Consider the following 16,864-nt stretch of genomic DNA (forward strand, 5'->3'; position numbering starts at 1 on the left):
GGTTTTGTCAGTCACCTGTTATCAATATGCTTTGTAGTTTCCAACATTTCATTTCTATTATCTACTCTTCTAATGCCCCCATGTTGGTGGTTCTATGTCCTTAAAAACTTTTTTGTTAAATTTAGTGTGATTTTACGCAGCTGTGAAGAGAATTGTGTGTGTTTAGTGTGTGTTCATCTTAATCCAGAAAAAAGCTAAATTCTTTGGATCACGCTTGATGTTACCTGTGACCTGGGTAGCCAAGTACTGCTGTAAGAGGAGAAACCCTTAAACCCACTCCTGTGTTAGTTGTAAAAGTTACTTAGTGATCTAACTAGTTATCAGGCAGTCACGTCACCAGTCCTCCTCTGGTTCTGACATCATGAAGACCATCACCACCCTGGGCTGATGATAAAAACATCAGATGTACAGCTTGGGAAAGTAACAAGCACTAAGTCCTTCAGCTAGAGATCAGAGGGCTGGGGGACGTACAGCTGAAAATAGTAACTGTGGAGGAAGGTGTAAGAACTCTGTGGAACTCTCTCAAGGTAAGGCAGGCTTTGAGAATGATCTCCCTGTCTTCCTGGGCTTCTGAATCTTGGTAATAAAGGACAATATTAACCCACGTAAGTGTCTGACTCTTGCTTCTGATTCCAGCATCCCAGTTACACCACATCCAGGGCCCTTTCTAAAGTAAAAAGATTTCATGGGTCACGTTTGTGTAGCCCGCCCTGCCTGCCTAATTACACACACTCACGCTTGACTCTACCTTAGTTTCCTGCTAGATGTCTCAGTTCTTCCAGTCCTGGAATCTTGTCCCTAATTCCCAGCTTCATGAAGCTGAACTGGCAGGAGTCTTTCTGAATGCAAGTAGTTGTGGTTTTCATAACAGTGACCTTGAATTACCCCTATTTCTTATAGCTTTCTAGTGGGGGGAAGTACCTCGGCCAGGGACAGGAATTTAGGAACCTGAGCAGGATGGCTGTTACAAGCATAGCTTCTAAGCATGTGACAAAAGTAAGGAAGGGCTGGCCTCCTCTGCACGTTGTCTAGCCTAGTAACGCCGACCTCCCACCTTTACCTTCTTTCTCTTCCCAAACGTCTAACCCTATGACCCTGTGACTTTCCTTTACCCCCTCCCCCTTCTGATGCTTTTGTGGCATTTCCAGGCCTCAGTCACCCTAAATCTGCTCCAACAACTGCATCTGGGTTCTGGTTTAAGTCACCCAGGTTGTAAGAACTTTAAATACACTAACTCACTTAATCTTCACAATAGTCCTGTTTTACCGATTCAGAAACAGATGCATAGAGAAGTTAAAGTTGACTGAAGTCACATAAGGTAGAGCCCAGATTTGAATCTGAGTTATCTGACTCCAGAATACATCTTTATTCCACTATGCTATAGGGCACTTGTAAATCACACCCGTGTGCCTAACACTGTTTTCTGAGATATATACAGAGGATGCCCCCCAAATGTGTATTCATTTTAAGAAAGGAAAAAGCTGTATTAAAATTGTAATACTCAAGTCACATTTGACTTCTACAATTACAAGAGATAAAAGATACAATATATGATAAATTTTATTAGTATGTATTGAGTATTACAATTTTAATACAGTTTTTTCCTTTCTTAAAAAGTATATACATTTTTTGGCATCCTCTGTATATATCTGTAAAAATACACATATTGCTGTACAGATATATATTCATTTAATCCTCACAGCAACCTCAGATCAAGCAAACAACCAACAAAGAAAAGATTAAAGATCTGAATGACAAAATTAACAACCCGACTTAACATTAGGACATGTAGACTCCTGCACACAATATTTAGGGAAAAAACACATGCTTTTAAATGACATAATGCATTTACAAAAATGTGGCATAAGACAAATCTTAAAACTTTTCAAATTATTAGAATCACCTAGATCACGTTCTACGATCACAATAAAATTAAGTTAGAAATAGAAAACACAGAGAACTTACATATTTGGAAATTTTAACACATGTTAGAAGTTAATGGATAAAAAATAAATCCTAAAGATAGTTAGAACATGTTTATCATGGAATGATTTAAAAAAGCAACATTTGAAACTTGTGAGATGCAGCCAAAGTGGTACTTAAAGAAAAATATGTACCGTGTTTCCCTGAAAATAAGACACTGTCTTATGTTTTTTCTCAAGAAGACACACTAGGGCTTATTTGCAGGGGAATGTCTTACTCTCCACGCTGAAATGCATGGGGTCTTATTATCACTAGGTCTTATTATCAGGGTAGGGCTTATATTTAAAAAATGCATAGACATCATGCTACAGCTTATTTTTTGGGTAGGTCTTATTTTCGGGGAAACACAGTACTCTTAAATGCCTATTTTAGGAAAAGAGGAAGAATAGAAAATCAATAAGCTAAGCATTCAATTCAAGAAGTTAGGAGAAGAACACTGAGCTAGAAGCAAGGAGAATAGGAGATAAACCATAGGTATATAAATAGAAATGCATAAAATAAAAATCATCCCTAATTAGAATTAGCTGGCAATACTCTCTCTCTGTGAGTAGTAAGTGGAAAAAATGTTTCTAGAAAGGGTAAGAAAAAGTACTATGTCACACACATACCTGCATATCTTTCCTTCTTAAAGAGACTTTACAGAAAAGATTAGAAGACACTGTCTTTCTTTTTCTTTTTTTTTAATTATATCATAGCCGTGTACATTAATGCAATCATGGGGTACAATGTGCTGGTTTTATATACAATTTGAAATATTTTCATCAAACTGCTTAACATAGCCTTCACGGCATTTTCTTAGTTATTGGGTTAAGACATTTATATTCTACATTTAGTCAATTTCACCTGTACCCTTGTAAGTTGCACCGTAGGTGTGGTCCCACCAATTACCCTCCCTTCACCCATCCTCCCCACACTTTCTTTTTAAATGACATTTATTTTTTTTTTAAAAATTCAAGTACATAACATATTTTCAAAGGGAATTTTGAAAATATTGAATAATGTAAAGAAATATAACTTATAATTCCATTATCAGAGGATAATTATTAACAGTTAAATGTACTTCTAGGCTTTTGTCTCTGTATCTGAAGGTTTGTCCATGTCTTCATGTAATGATATGGTTACTTTTAAAGTTTAGGTTCAACCTGGGCACAAATATTTGTATTCAGCTTCTTTGCCTAAAATCACATCATTAGCATATTACTTTTCAAATATAGAAATTTTTGTGGTCGTGTCAAAATTTAATTTTACTAATGGAGATATCCTGCGTTCAGCTGTAACCCTGTTGTTAGACTATGTTTCCAATGATGTGGCGGAGTCATTCAGCTGAACTTTATTCAAGGTCAACACAGTACATGGTGCCATACTGAAGTAAACAAGAATTTGGACAGCCTGACTGTGTCTGACAAACTGGTGGGCTTGGCCTGTAAGAAGTTTGATCACAAGAGGGCTAAGGAGTCTTTGGGAGAACTTAATAAAAGAGGGTGCTGGACATGATGAGCTACGGGCTTGAAAGAGTAAGAAATCCATGCTGTGGGTGGCGGCACTCTGAGAAGATCATGGTGTTTGTAGCTTGGGTTTATCTCCGGGCCCAGGCCCTACAGATGTCATGTTTAAGCTCTTTGGAAAATGGATTGCTATGAATGAGTGTTTTAAAAGAAACTGTCTTAGCACAGTTTCTCTCCAACACAACACATAAAAAGGAAAGACTTTGGTTGGGTCATTTTGGTTGCAGTGAACAGAGCTGCACTGACTCGGTGGTGGGGTTTACTGAAATGATCCACACAGAAATAAAGATAAGGAAGAAAGACTGCTCAGGAACCCAAGAACAGAAGCCAGGCCTCCCTGTTCATTATGGAAAAAGTAGTTTTAGGGACCCTGCGAGGAGAAGTCCCAGTCCTTCTTTTAAATCAACATCATCATTAACATGGCCCAGATACTGCCTCTGTGCTGGTTTCCTTCCTCATCCTTTAGTCATTTTCTGACAGTAATGCTGGGGTTGCTTCAGTTTGGGCTTCCTACCTCAAATCCTCCAATGAGAGTAACTACCAATCTTATTTGCATAATGTTTTACTCCGGGCTAAGTTGGAGGCCACTGGCAAGATGATAGGCTCTCCAAGGTCCTGGGACCTGTCCCAGTTTAATCAGCAGGAGATTAGGAGTCATGTGCTATACGACATAGTTTGTTCTCAAGACGCTTCCTCGCAAAAGCTGTGGACAGAGCGGCTTCCCTTAAAGGTGTTGTTGGCACAGCAGTCACCAGGGAGAGAGTCATTCTCCCCCCATCCCCTGAGCCTGTTGTCTGGCTTTGACACAAAGCAAATGTTGACAAAGCACAGTGGCCGTGTCCATGGAGGGGAGCAATGAGGAAGAGGCAGAAGGGTTGAGGCCCAGTGAACCCTGATGGACACAGTACTCAGCACAGCAGCCATAGAGAGCAAAGGGCCTGGCATGAGTGTGCAACACTGTGTGCCTTTGGGGTCCACTGTCTGCTAGGCGCTAGGGATGAGGGGGACATACACGTCAGGGCTGTTGTTTTCAAGGAAGTCATGGTATCTTTGGGTGGAAATTTTGTAAAACTTCTACATTTTAACCTTTTATTTTTATAAATACAAGCGCAGGCAACTCTTCATGACACATACCCAACAGGTGTCAATAGGCCAATGGCCACTGACTGTGTCTCCAAGCTTCTCATCGATTTTGAAGGCTACCTCTTCTAGTCCACCACACTCACCACTGGGAGTGGGGAAGTAAGACCAAGGGGTTAGCTTATCTATATCACTACTTTCCACATTGAATATTGATTGAAATGTTATTCCATAATGTTCCCAAATATTCAATGTTGGGAAATGTGGAAAGAGCCTATGCCTTTAAAGTCTGGAAGAATAGAAAAATTTTAATAGTAAAAATATGAGTTTTTAAAAATTGTGATAGTGAAACACAGTCAATAAAGAAAACTTGGAAAGTATACAAAGTTAGGAAGAAGGGTCATCTATGAGCCAAATCAAGCACAGTTGACATTCTGGTGTATTTCCTTCTGGATGTCATTTTTATCCTAAATTTTGATTATTTGGTCTTTTGTTGGCTTTAAATAGCTTTACTTACACTGTAAACATAAATTTATAACCGGCTTATCAGCATTACTCATAATTTTTAAAACATCATTTGTAAGGTCTATATAATTTTATGACCAATGTGCCACTCTTTATTTTTTCTTTTGTTTTATTTTTTTTTACATCAGAAAGCATTTTATACCACTCTTTATTTAATCCTTCCTCTAAAGCTGGGCTTTTGGGGTATTTATAATTTTCCAGAATATTAAACAATGTTGCAATGCACATATTTGCATAAAGTTTTATCTCATATTCTTATTTACTTCCATAGCATATGTTCTAGGAAACAAATTTGTTTGATTAAAGAAACAAGCATTTCTGAAGTTCCTGATACATATTGCTCAGGAAAAAAATTCTAAATAGGAGGGTGGCATAATCTACACTTCCAGTGATGATTGCAAATTTCACCAATGGGCCCAATCATCCACATGGAGAAAATGCCATCATTTGAATATTGCCCTCAAGCCTATGTAATTGACATAAGACTAGGTAGATGGCCATATCTTGATAATTAAAAATATCTTTGTCCTTTTTCAAATGATTCCAGGCTATAAAAAAAGGAAAAACAAAATGAATAAAGTTATAAATTTGGGTTAAGTAATTGTCTATAATCTAGGTAGCACCTTCAATTTATATGTCACATTCAGAACATGATAGACCGGAAATATCTATTTGAAACTGCTATTACACATTGCATGTTGTTAAGCAAGATATAGGATATCTCATTTATGATTTTTCTTCACTCTGGACTTGTTAAATAGGTTTAGTAGTTTCAACCACAACTGAATTATCAGGAGTACTTTATCAGATAATGTAGAAGTAGTTTCTTCAAAACCACTTGCCCATGCTCTCAAGATAAAGAAGATTTATTAGTTGAATATAGAATCATTCAAAAAGGAAATTATTTCAAAGGCAGAGGCTCTTAGTCTCTGACTAGTTTATGAGCAGGGAAGTTCTTGGTTTGTGGTACAACTTCTCTTGATTTGGATTCTCTCTACACAGCACTGAAATGTTGCTTATTTGAAACAGTTATGTTGTTTCACCATACAACACAAGATGTATTAATAGTTTACAATTATTCAGCTAATTCAATCCATATAGACAAGCCAACAGACACATTGGGATAACGGAAGGGAAAAGGAGGTATTAGAGCTTGAGTAAAGGAGAGTGCAGTAGAAATGGGGGGCTAATGGAATTCTAGAGACATCTCCACAAGACCCTCTGAGTCTTTACTCCCACTTGGAAAGTGGGAGTAAAACGGAGAAGATGCAGGTAGGGTCTGTTACCTGGATGATGAGTGAGTAGCTTCCGCACAGTATCCTGGATAACTGGATGGCGACTCTGATGAGGCAGATGATCACTTGAAGCCCGCTGAGGGATATGAGAATGGAGAATAAAATGATGTTCCACTCCACGACATGGGCAGGCTCCAGGCACTGATTCCACATGCTGGAATCTGCAAGGAAACTGAGAGAGAGGAGAGGAACAGTCAGTGGGACCCAGGGCCAAGTCTACTACACTTGGTCCAAGGAAGAATCTACAGGCATTGGTATGTTTAGGAAGTGAGTATATATGATTAATATATTATAAAATTAAATATGAATTAATATATTTAAACAGTCATTTGGATACTTACATTGAACACCTTGTATGCATAACACACTGAGCTAAACACCTGTTTATTATAAATGCGGTTCCCACCTTGGAGGTAATTCTGATTCAGTTAGGAGACAAGACGCCTACCAGAGAGCTCAATAACGATGAAAGGCAGCACAGGTCAATACCAAGAGAGAAGTGGAGGGAGCCCCTTTTCTAGGAGTCCAGAAGTCAGCCTGGGCTGTCAGGGACAGGGCTGTGCTTGCTTGGGACATGAAATCAGACACGCAGCAAAGTAACTAAGATGTACTCTGCCAGGAATTCCTCAACTCTGTCCCCCAGCCCTTTGGAACAGTGGCTCTCAAACCTGAGTCTGCATCAGGATTGTCTGGAGGGTTTGCTGTACCAGACGCCAGAGTTTCTGATGCAGAAAGTCTGGATGAGGCTTGAGTTTTTGCATCTCTAAGAGCTGCTGCTGTTGCTGGTCTGGTCCACACAGGGAGAAACTCTGCTTTGGAACATTGCTGTCCTGTAGCTGCTAAGATTTAGATTATGGCATGGGAACAAAACAGATCGAAATTTTCGATCTAGTTTAGCACATGAATGTGAGAGTTAAACTACCCTCAAGAGAGTCTTAAAACCATGCTGAATCAATCTGACTTTTGCTCACTTCCAGGTCTACCAGGGCCATTAGCGTTTCTCTCCAGGCTGGGCTCTCTCTGTTCAGATAAATCAAAATTAAGGTGACCAGACATCCTGCTTTTGGCGGGACAGTCCCGATTTTTAACAATTTGTCCTGTATCCTGCGGTGTTCTAAAAAAGTCCCAATTTTTGGAAAGAATGCACGACAAGCTAGGGAACACGGGAGAACAGGAAGGGAATATACGGTTTTCGGCTGCCATATGACTATTTTGCCAGAACATAAGTTTCATATTATTTTTGTTAATTTTATAATGTTAAACTTTAATAATAACAAATAATTGTTGAGAACTGATTATCGAGAACTGCTTATCAAAGTTTGCATTGTTGTCAGGGCCCCCCCACCAGCACCACCAGGTCAATGGTGTCCCGCTTTACCAATGTTAAAATCTGGTCACCTTAATCAAAATGGAGAGCTGGTCCTCTCAAAAGCAAAATAAAACAAAACAAAACAGCCCACAAACAAAAGCAATCAAACACGTTTATAAGGCAGAGGGTAGAGATATTTATAAACATCTTGAGTCAGTAGCAAAATGTTTTCTCTCAGAATAGCAGTTAGGTAATCCATGTTCTGGCCACGTGGGTGTTTGTGTCTGGGGTGAGTCCTATAGTTTGGTGACCACCCCCACCGCCATGACTTCTCCTCTTTTTCTTTCTCCCTCCTCCAGTTTGTTCCTGTTCCCTTTGTTTTAACTTCCTTTTTCCTCCCTTTCTTTATTCCCTATTCTCTAATGCTCCAGGAAAGACAGGAATCCTAAGAACGTCTTGATATTGCTAATGGCCCTGATCTCTAATGGAAAGAGCATTGAATATGAAACAGGATCTGTAGGATCCAGGCAAGGGACTTTACCCCTCCGCCTCCAGAGTCTTATTTGGATAGCGGGGTTATTGTGAATATTTTGTAAAAGTGTGCATAAAAACAATTTAGAATCTGTAAGCATAATACAGGTGTGGTTTTCTGTTACAGTTTCCCCAGATCCATCTCATACTCCCTCAACATCTCATACTACCTCAGTCTCCCCCACTGATGAAACACGTCTCTCCAGACTGCTGCTCTAGACCATTCCCAGTACCTGCTCTGCATTTACCATGCACCACTTTAAAACATGATGACTTGCGGGGCTTCTATTTTTCTTCCAGACTGTGGTCCTGCCCATTGTTCTTATAGAAAATTATAAGTGCACTGGCAAGGATGGGAAGGAGTGGAGAAGCTTGCCTGGACACCTACGCCCCCCCACAGCCCTATCACAGCATTTACTGCATGGGTTGCGATGCCATCGGGATCTACACACACATGTCTGCACCCTTGGTATCTCCACCTGTCCCTATTTCCTTAGCAGACTGAGTATTCTGAGAGCACTGACTGTGTCTGATTCACCTCTGAATGGCCAGGGTCTAACATCTAAGGTAGCGCCCTATATATTATAATGATCAACAAATATTTACTGAATGAAAACTGATTCAGGAACCTTGTCACCCGCAGTGCCAGTGGCTAAACCTGCTGGCCACTTGGTAGGTGGAGAGTATCACGTGTCATAAGGTACACAGGGTAATAATGTTGATGATAAAGCCTGGCATGCTGGGGGAATTTATGACATCTCATTTGTTCGTTATTCCCATTTAATTCTAAATTCTGTGAGGCAGAAATGATTACTATTCCTGACTCACACAGGCTTAGAGAAGTAGGTGGTGGTGGGAGACTTGAATCCTGATCTATAAGTATCAAAGATCTGTGCTCCAAGGCAATGTTCCACCCTAAGGCTTCATCTCAGCAGAATGTTCTGCCAGATCTGTGTCAGTTTCTAGAGGGAAGGGGAATCTGTGTAATTTATCTCTGGTTCTACAGCATCTAGTCCAAGGCCTAGACTCAGTCAGTGCTGAATATTTGCTGAATAAATGTAGAGATGAATAACTGATGTGCACAACTTCAGTATTAATACCTGCTCCAACCTCCAGGTGCCAAAGCCTTGGGAAATTCCCAGCTTTCCTGTGGGACCTGCAAACTCCTGTGGGACAGCAGAAACTCAGCTTTCCTGTAGGACCTCCAAACAATGCTTCACCTTGAAAGATTTTTATGTAGATAAAAACAGGGGAAGACGAATATCAAGGGCAGCTTAAAGGAAAAATGGAGAGGAATGTGGGCAGTCTGAGATTCATGCATTGAGATGGAGAGCTTCTTTGGTTTTGAGCTAAGAAAAAGTTCAGGGGATGATGACATAAAAAAAGGGGTCTTTTGCACCCAGGGGCAATTTCTAAGTCAGGGTCCCTCTCTCCTGAGTCCTTTCAATCTCAGGGAAGTGCCTCCTCCAATGGCTCAGGAAGGCCTAAGGTTATTGTCCAGGTTTCCCTGGCCTAAAGGAGAGCACTGTTTGCTAACAGAGGTCAACTGCAGGTGGCACCCATGGAACTTTCAGAATAAATGCAGCTACAGGGGCAGAAGCAGCTCTTCTAGGCAGGCCTAGGCGCCCACGCACACAGGCATCTTGGACAATGGCTCAGTCATGGAGAGTTGAGAAGAAAATATGACTCCCCCTTGGTGTAGACACTCCTTCATTCTATTCCATTAGGATTATGAGCACAGGAGATGCAATGGGTTGCTCTGTATCCCTCTGTTGTTCCTGCTACCTCCTGAGCTGCCCATGCAGGTGTGGGTAGCCCAACAAGCTCTGCACACACCAGTGAGAGCCGGGATTGGGTTGCTCAGCATCTGACAAACCACCAGCCTTCTGAGCAAGGCTACCTCCTGAGGCCCTTCTTCAGTACAATAAGCCAGATAAGCTCCTGGCTCCTCCACTCACTCCTGCACCTCGCCATGTTCCTAGATCGCAGCCAACTCTTCCCGGCTCACCCCACCTGCTGCTATCTCTGTGTCGTACCTGCTGCTACAGCCCCCAGGTGACACTACCCAAGGGCACTGTGATTCCCTTCCAGTTGAGCCCTTTCACACCTTCAATAGACCACATGTCCATCCTGGATATAAAACAAGACGGAGTTGTAGAGCCACTGAGGCTGCAAGTTCCAGCAGTGGCCAGACCACCATAACTAGAGGGCCTTAATATGGAGAATGGGAGAAACACAACTTTCATTTGTGTAACTCCATGACAGCTGCAAGATATTGAATGCACATGACCTTGAGAGACCGGAGGAAGAAAGAACAGCTAAACAAAAATCTATGTAAGTATAAATTGCCCCATATATTAGTAAATTAATAGGAAAATTCTGTACTAGTGTAGCCACGTGGAACCCCAAAGTATCATGAAAAATGGACACAGCACGAGGCCAAGAGTTTCTGATTTTTTGACCTTGGTTTGGGGCCTTTTTCCTTACCGTCCTGCAGTGCCTTCAAAGGCGTATTCCCAGCCATTGAGGGTATGGCAGTATGGTCCCTGGACAAGACCCAAAGCAGATATGACCAGGCAGTATCCAGAAAAAGCAATTCCAAGGGCAGAAAAGATGATCGACAGCAGTGTCTAAATTAAACACAGAAGAAGGTTAGTGCTGAAGAATGAGGCCAGGGGATACTGCGGATAAATGATGTGACAGGTATCTTCCCCTACTCATCCAAGCCCAGTGCAATCTATGTAATATCAAACACCCACATAAAAATGGAGACACTTGATCCAAACCTGTTTGATCTTAGAAGTAAGTTTGTAAGTGACTTTTTGTTTGACATCACATAGAAAGAACAAGGTAATTTACTTAGTTTCTTCCTTTTATCTGGAATTTTGATATCAAAATAACGATCATGGCTTGGCACCTGTGGCTCAAGTGGCTAAGGCGCCAGCCACATACATCTAAGGTGGCGGGTTCAAATCCAGCCCCGGCCCACCAATCAACAATGACGGCTGCAACCAAAAAAAAAAAATAGCCAGGCGTTGTGGGGGGCACCTGCGGTCCCAGCTACTTGGGAGGCGGAGGCAGGAGACTCTCTTGAGCCCAGGAGTTGGAGGTTGCTGTGAGCTGTGATGCCACAACACTCTACCCAGAGAGACAGCTTGAGGCTCTGTCTCCAAAAATAAATAAATAAATAAAAATAACGATCACTTCTTACAGAAATGCAGTGAAGGGTTGTGATTGATTAACCCATAACTATTGAAGATCTGTTATTTTCTAGGTAGGATAGGTTATCTAAAAATTACAAACTATGACCCTGATTTTCTCTTCTGAAAATAGTTTAATACCTTCACTTACAGGAATACAAGGGGAAATATAGATGTTAGCTTGCATATTTATATTTAAGTGAAGACAGGATTGATAGGGAGGAGGGCGTTCTCATTTGAATAGAGAGAACAAGTGATATTCACAGGCAGAGCAGTGGGGGCAGAGTTGTAAGTCAGGAGGCAGATTGGCGCTCTGAGAGGGGTTGATTTGGGGAAGGGAGTGCAGACTCTTCTGAAGACAGACTGCCAAGGTGCTAACACTGGGAAAAGGGTTGAGAGGACACAACCCAGCCCTGAGTAGTTTACAAAGTTCATACAGTTTGGTAGATTTGGGCTGGAGAAGGCCTTGGAGGTCACACCTAGACCACTATTCATCGTGAAGGGCTTTTTCCCCATAGCCTTTTGCTAAAAAAACGTCAAATCTACAAAAAAGTTGAAAGTCTAATACAACTTCACCTAGAATTACCTATTGTGAATATTACCATGCTTGTTTGTGCTCTGCGTGTGTATATAGTCATGCAAATGTTCATACACACATATATGTGTACATATACACACATACGATACATTGATTTATTTCACATTTTGTTGCTGAACCATTTGAAAGTAGGTTGTAGACATTATGATATTTTGCCCCTCAGTCTATTAGCATATATTTCCTAAGAATTAAAATACTCTAATCTTTTTGTAACAATTTTTAACTTCTTTGTACAGGTTCAATACGTGTTTATACACAGGGTATGTCCCTTTAATTTACACTAGTCTGTCTGCCTTTTGGTTTTTCATGATCTTACATTTTTTTAAAGAATCCCATCTGGTTCCCTTGTAGAATGTCCCACATTCGGGGCTTTTGTGATTATTTCTTCACAATTAGATTCAAACATTTTAGCAAGAATATCCGATTGGTGTGGTGTACCCTGTGGGCCTCCCATTCCATGGGTGATGCTAACTTGGGTGTCTTAGTTTAGAGTGCCCTCAGATCTCACCCCTGCAAAGGTATTCTTCTGATTTTGCAATTGGTAAGCAACTGGCAAGGTAATACTCTGAGACATTGTCACATTCCTTTCTCTAACAACATTTCCACTGATGAATTTAGTATCCTCCGATGACCCTCATTTTCATGATCACACTGGGGGCTGTGACCTGCTGCCTTCATAATTCCATCTTTTCTCTGTATTTGTAAGTAATCATTGTTCTGCTCAGAGCAACTTCTGTTTCCCATTTCTCTTTCCTTTGCCTCTACCTGTATTATTGTGGACTCACAGATTTTCTGATTTGATGAGCTTTAATCCATAACTGCTGTGATTCCTTTAGAGTCCAGATGGTCCACATTTGACCACTGAAAACATTCCTTTCAGACGACTCCTGTGCTCTTTTCACACCCATATCACTCTGAACACTTCCTCATTCTGTGTCAAAATGTTCCAGGTTCACTTTGAACTTACCCTGCCATAGACTTAGAATAAGCTGTTTGTCTAAGCAATCATGTGATTGGCTTTTGAGCAGGGAAGTGATATGACCAAAATGTGCTTTTGGAAGATTGTTCTGGCAGTGGTTGCACAAGCTGGAAGGAAGAGATCCTGAAGGTAAAGACTCCATGAGGAGACACCTGCAAGTTGAGGTGACAAAGACGTACATTAAGGAGAAAATGAGTGGGTGGAGATGGACTTCAAAAATTCAGAGGGGAGACTTGAGTAAAAAGGAGACAAAAGTAGGATTTGGTTTGGGGAAAAAATTCATTTAGTTTTAGAAATACTGATTTTAAGGTGCGAGGACAGCCCAACCGTAACATGCAGTAGTCAATTGATAATGAATCCAAAAGCTGAGAAAAAAAAAATGGGAACAACAAACCTGTGACTTCAGGAATAGGAATAATCTCAAATTACATTTCTTTGTTGAAAATTATTTCACTGGCTATAGCATGAATACAACATCTTTATGGAAAATTGGTGAAAACTATTTTAAAAACACTAAGAAGAAAAGAATAATTCTGTTTTTTCTTATTTGATATTATTTCATTGACTTCTTAATATAAGATTAAATGCTCTTTGAAATTATATTCCTTGTATTGATTTGAATAAAGTTTTGCTTATAGGATGAGATAAACAGACAGGGGAAATTGGCAACCATCGCACAAGTTCTCAATACAAGCATACAAATTACCTCGGAATGAGTGGATACCACTGCATGATCGAGATAGACCTCAAAACAAGTGGGAATAAGAATCTCTCTGAGTTACAGTTTCATTCTCTGTAAACTGCAGAAGATGTAGATAATAATAGCATCTACATAGCAGGGCTGTTAAAAAATTAAAGCATTATAAAAATATTAGATATTATTTCAAATGCCCTTATCAGGCATTATTTGCTTTCCAGGTATAATTGCCCAGAAGTTTGGCAGAAGACCAGAGGCACAGAGGAATGGATAGTGTCTTAGTCAGTCCCTACTGCTGTAACAAAATACCTCAGACTGGGTAATTGATAAGCCACAGAGTTTTATTACAGTTCTGGAGGCTGGAATGTCTCAGATCAAGGCATTGGTAGATTCCATGTCTAGCGAGGGCCTGTTCCTCATACACGGGGCTTTCTCTGTGTCCTCACCGGGAAGAAGAGGTAATTGCCACCTTTTATAAGGGCACTAATCTCGTTCGTGAGGAAAGACACCTCAGGAGGTAATCACTTCCCCAAAGCTTTGACCTCTTCATATCTCCACAATGAAGATTAGGTTCCAATTTGAATTTTGGAAAGACACTTTCAAATCATCACAGATAGCAATCAAGAAGTGAATTAACTTTCATTCCAGAGCTTCAGAAATTATACACTGATGGAGAATCCTCAAAGAACTCAAACTAGACCTCCTGTTTGATTCTGCAATCCCATTACTGGGCATCTACCCAGAAGAAAAAAAAATCTTTTATCATAAGGAGACTTGCACTAATTAGACTTTATCATAGCTCAATTTACAATTGCCAAAATGTGGAAACAACCTAAATGCCCACCAATCCAGGAATGGATTAACAAGCTGTGGTATATGTGCATCATGGAATACTATTCAGCCATTAAACAGCTGAGGACTTTACATCTTTTGTATTAACCTGGATTGAAGTGGAACACATTCTTCTTAGTAAAGCATCACAAGAATGGAGAAGCAAGAACCCAATGTACTCAATTCTAAATGAAGGCAGCAGATGATCTAATGCATGGTGAGGGAGAGGGGAGTGAGGGGGAAAGGAGAAGAGAAGAGGGGAGGATGGGGGTCATGGTGTATGGCACACCTCTTGGTTATAAGAAGGACTTTATCTAGCAAATGCAATCAGTGTAACCTAATTCTTTATACCCTCAATGAATCCCAAACAGTTAAAAAAAAAAGTTATAAACTGGCATAGACTCAAACTGGGCCTGCACAATGTGGTTCACTAGGTTGGAAAGAGAAGCAATGGACAATATTTTATAATTGAGAAGTTTTCTCCATATTTCTACTTTCTACTGAGAACTGGGGATGATTGTCCCCTTCACCATGGGGAACACTGACGGCACTCGAGTGCAGCGCCCTCTCCTCGTGTGCAAACTGTGCTCTAACGCCCGCCAGGCGCAGCCACTCCTTCCACTTGCCCCACAGATCTGGTTCCCTGGGGCGTGTGAGCCAGTCTAGTCCTCTATTCTAGAGTCTGCTTTGAAAAAACCAAACGGGGAATCTTTTCTCCCTTCCTCCTGCTTTTCCCAGTAAGCTGTCAGTCATCCTATGTAAAGCTGATTATAAGACCCTGCCCAGACTATTTCTAGCAGCTACTTCTGCTGGGGATCCTAACAGCGAGTTAAGGCCAACAGACCATGTTGATGTTTACTGCATACTCTGTTACCTCCGATGGTCACAGTGTAATGTTATGTGTCATTAATAGCACACGGATTTGTTTTCTAGAAATTCCCTGATGTCATAGCTTAAATGTAAACCTGAATTTGTCGTTTCACCTTTGCAATTTGGAAAACTCTTCTGTAAATTTAATATAAGCAGCTATTGGAGGATGTCTGAGTTAATTGGTTAAGAACACACACATACACACACACGTACACACACATGTACACACACAGGTACACACACAGGTACACACACACGCATATACACATACATGAGGAGCATATTTCAAATTCTCAATTCTCCACCAGGGAAACACTGCCAAATTAAGCAACTAGAATTGTTCCAAGAAATCAAAAGAAGTTGGCTGTATCATCTTGGCTACACATTAAAATCTCCTGGGGAGATTTAAAACCATATCCATGCCCAGGTTGCACCTGGGACCAACTGGGGACTCCGGGGATGGTGGGATTCAGGCTTTAGTATTTTAGTCACCAGCTCCCAGGTGACTGCAATGTCCAGCCAACGTGTGGGACCACCCTGCAGAGAATGCGGGCGCCTTCCCGGGAAAGTCCTCCTAGTTAATAACCACCTGTTCTCTTTGAGCCACAGCTGCCTCATCTATAAAGCAGAGAAACAATGAGTTAATCACCGAGGTAAATGTGAAAGAAATAGAAAATGCGGGAGGCACCTGTGGCTCAAAGGACTAGGGTGCTGTGCCCATATACTAAAGGTGGCAGGTTCAATCCCGGCCCTGGCCAAAAAAATAAATAAATAAATAAAGGAAATAGAAAATGCTATGTAAATTTGAATACGTGACAAGAAGGAGGAAGGGAAAAGAAGGAGAAAGATAATGGAAATGCGAGAGCGGGGGCTTGGAAAATGCAGTGGTGTCTGTCATTCTCCTGGTTCTGTTTTCATTCTTTTTAAGGTTCCAGTTTTAAAAAGCGTACATCCTGTACACCCAGCAATGCAGATTAGTCTAGAAATTACTGTTCTAAAGAAAGCCAGATAAAGGCAAATACTTCAAGACTCCATTTATACCAAATACAGACTAATCTCTCATGACTAAAAAAAGCAAGTCAAAGGTTACTCTTTGGGGGGTGACAGAAATGTTCTGTATCTTGATTATGATGGTCTGGGTGTATTCCACTGCCAACACTCATGGAATTCCATACTTTAAAAAAAAAAGTGATTATATAATTTATTGTTGTAACCGAGACTTTCAATAGTTGAAAAAGGCATTCATAATATTACACTGTGACCAAAGGTAATAATTGGGAGTAAAACATTCCACAGGACAGGCAACCTAGTTATAAGATTGGAGAGAATTCAAACCTGAGAAATTATTAAAAATATATATATCTATAGCTATGAATACTTTACTTTTCACAGATGTCATTTACTGCATATAAATTAGTTATCAGTAAAGTTGGTAAGGGACAAAACAGATGATCAGAAACC

At 40.6% G+C, this 16,864-nt stretch overlaps 1 protein-coding gene across 1 annotated transcript in view; it reads right to left on the bottom strand.

Moving 5' to 3' along the window:
- Positions 1-5,183: 5,183 nt before the first annotated feature.
- TM4SF18 (transmembrane 4 L six family member 18) overlaps positions 5,184-16,864 on the bottom strand; it is a 15,273-nt gene continuing 3,592 nt past the window's right edge. The window contains exons 4-6 of the mRNA XM_003789472.3: positions 10,716-10,858; positions 6,380-6,560; positions 5,184-5,641 (exon numbers count right to left, since the gene is read on the bottom strand). Coding sequence (XP_003789520.1) covers positions 5,627-5,641; positions 6,380-6,560; positions 10,716-10,858 — 339 coding nt within the window. The 3' untranslated portion in view covers positions 5,184-5,626. The remainder of the gene's footprint in view (positions 5,642-6,379; positions 6,561-10,715; positions 10,859-16,864) is intronic.

The sequence above is a fragment of the Otolemur garnettii genome, unplaced genomic scaffold (assembly GCF_000181295.1).
Source record: "Otolemur garnettii isolate 467f Iridium unplaced genomic scaffold, OtoGar3 scaffold00032, whole genome shotgun sequence".
Taxonomy (NCBI): Eukaryota; Metazoa; Chordata; class Mammalia; order Primates; family Galagidae; genus Otolemur; species Otolemur garnettii.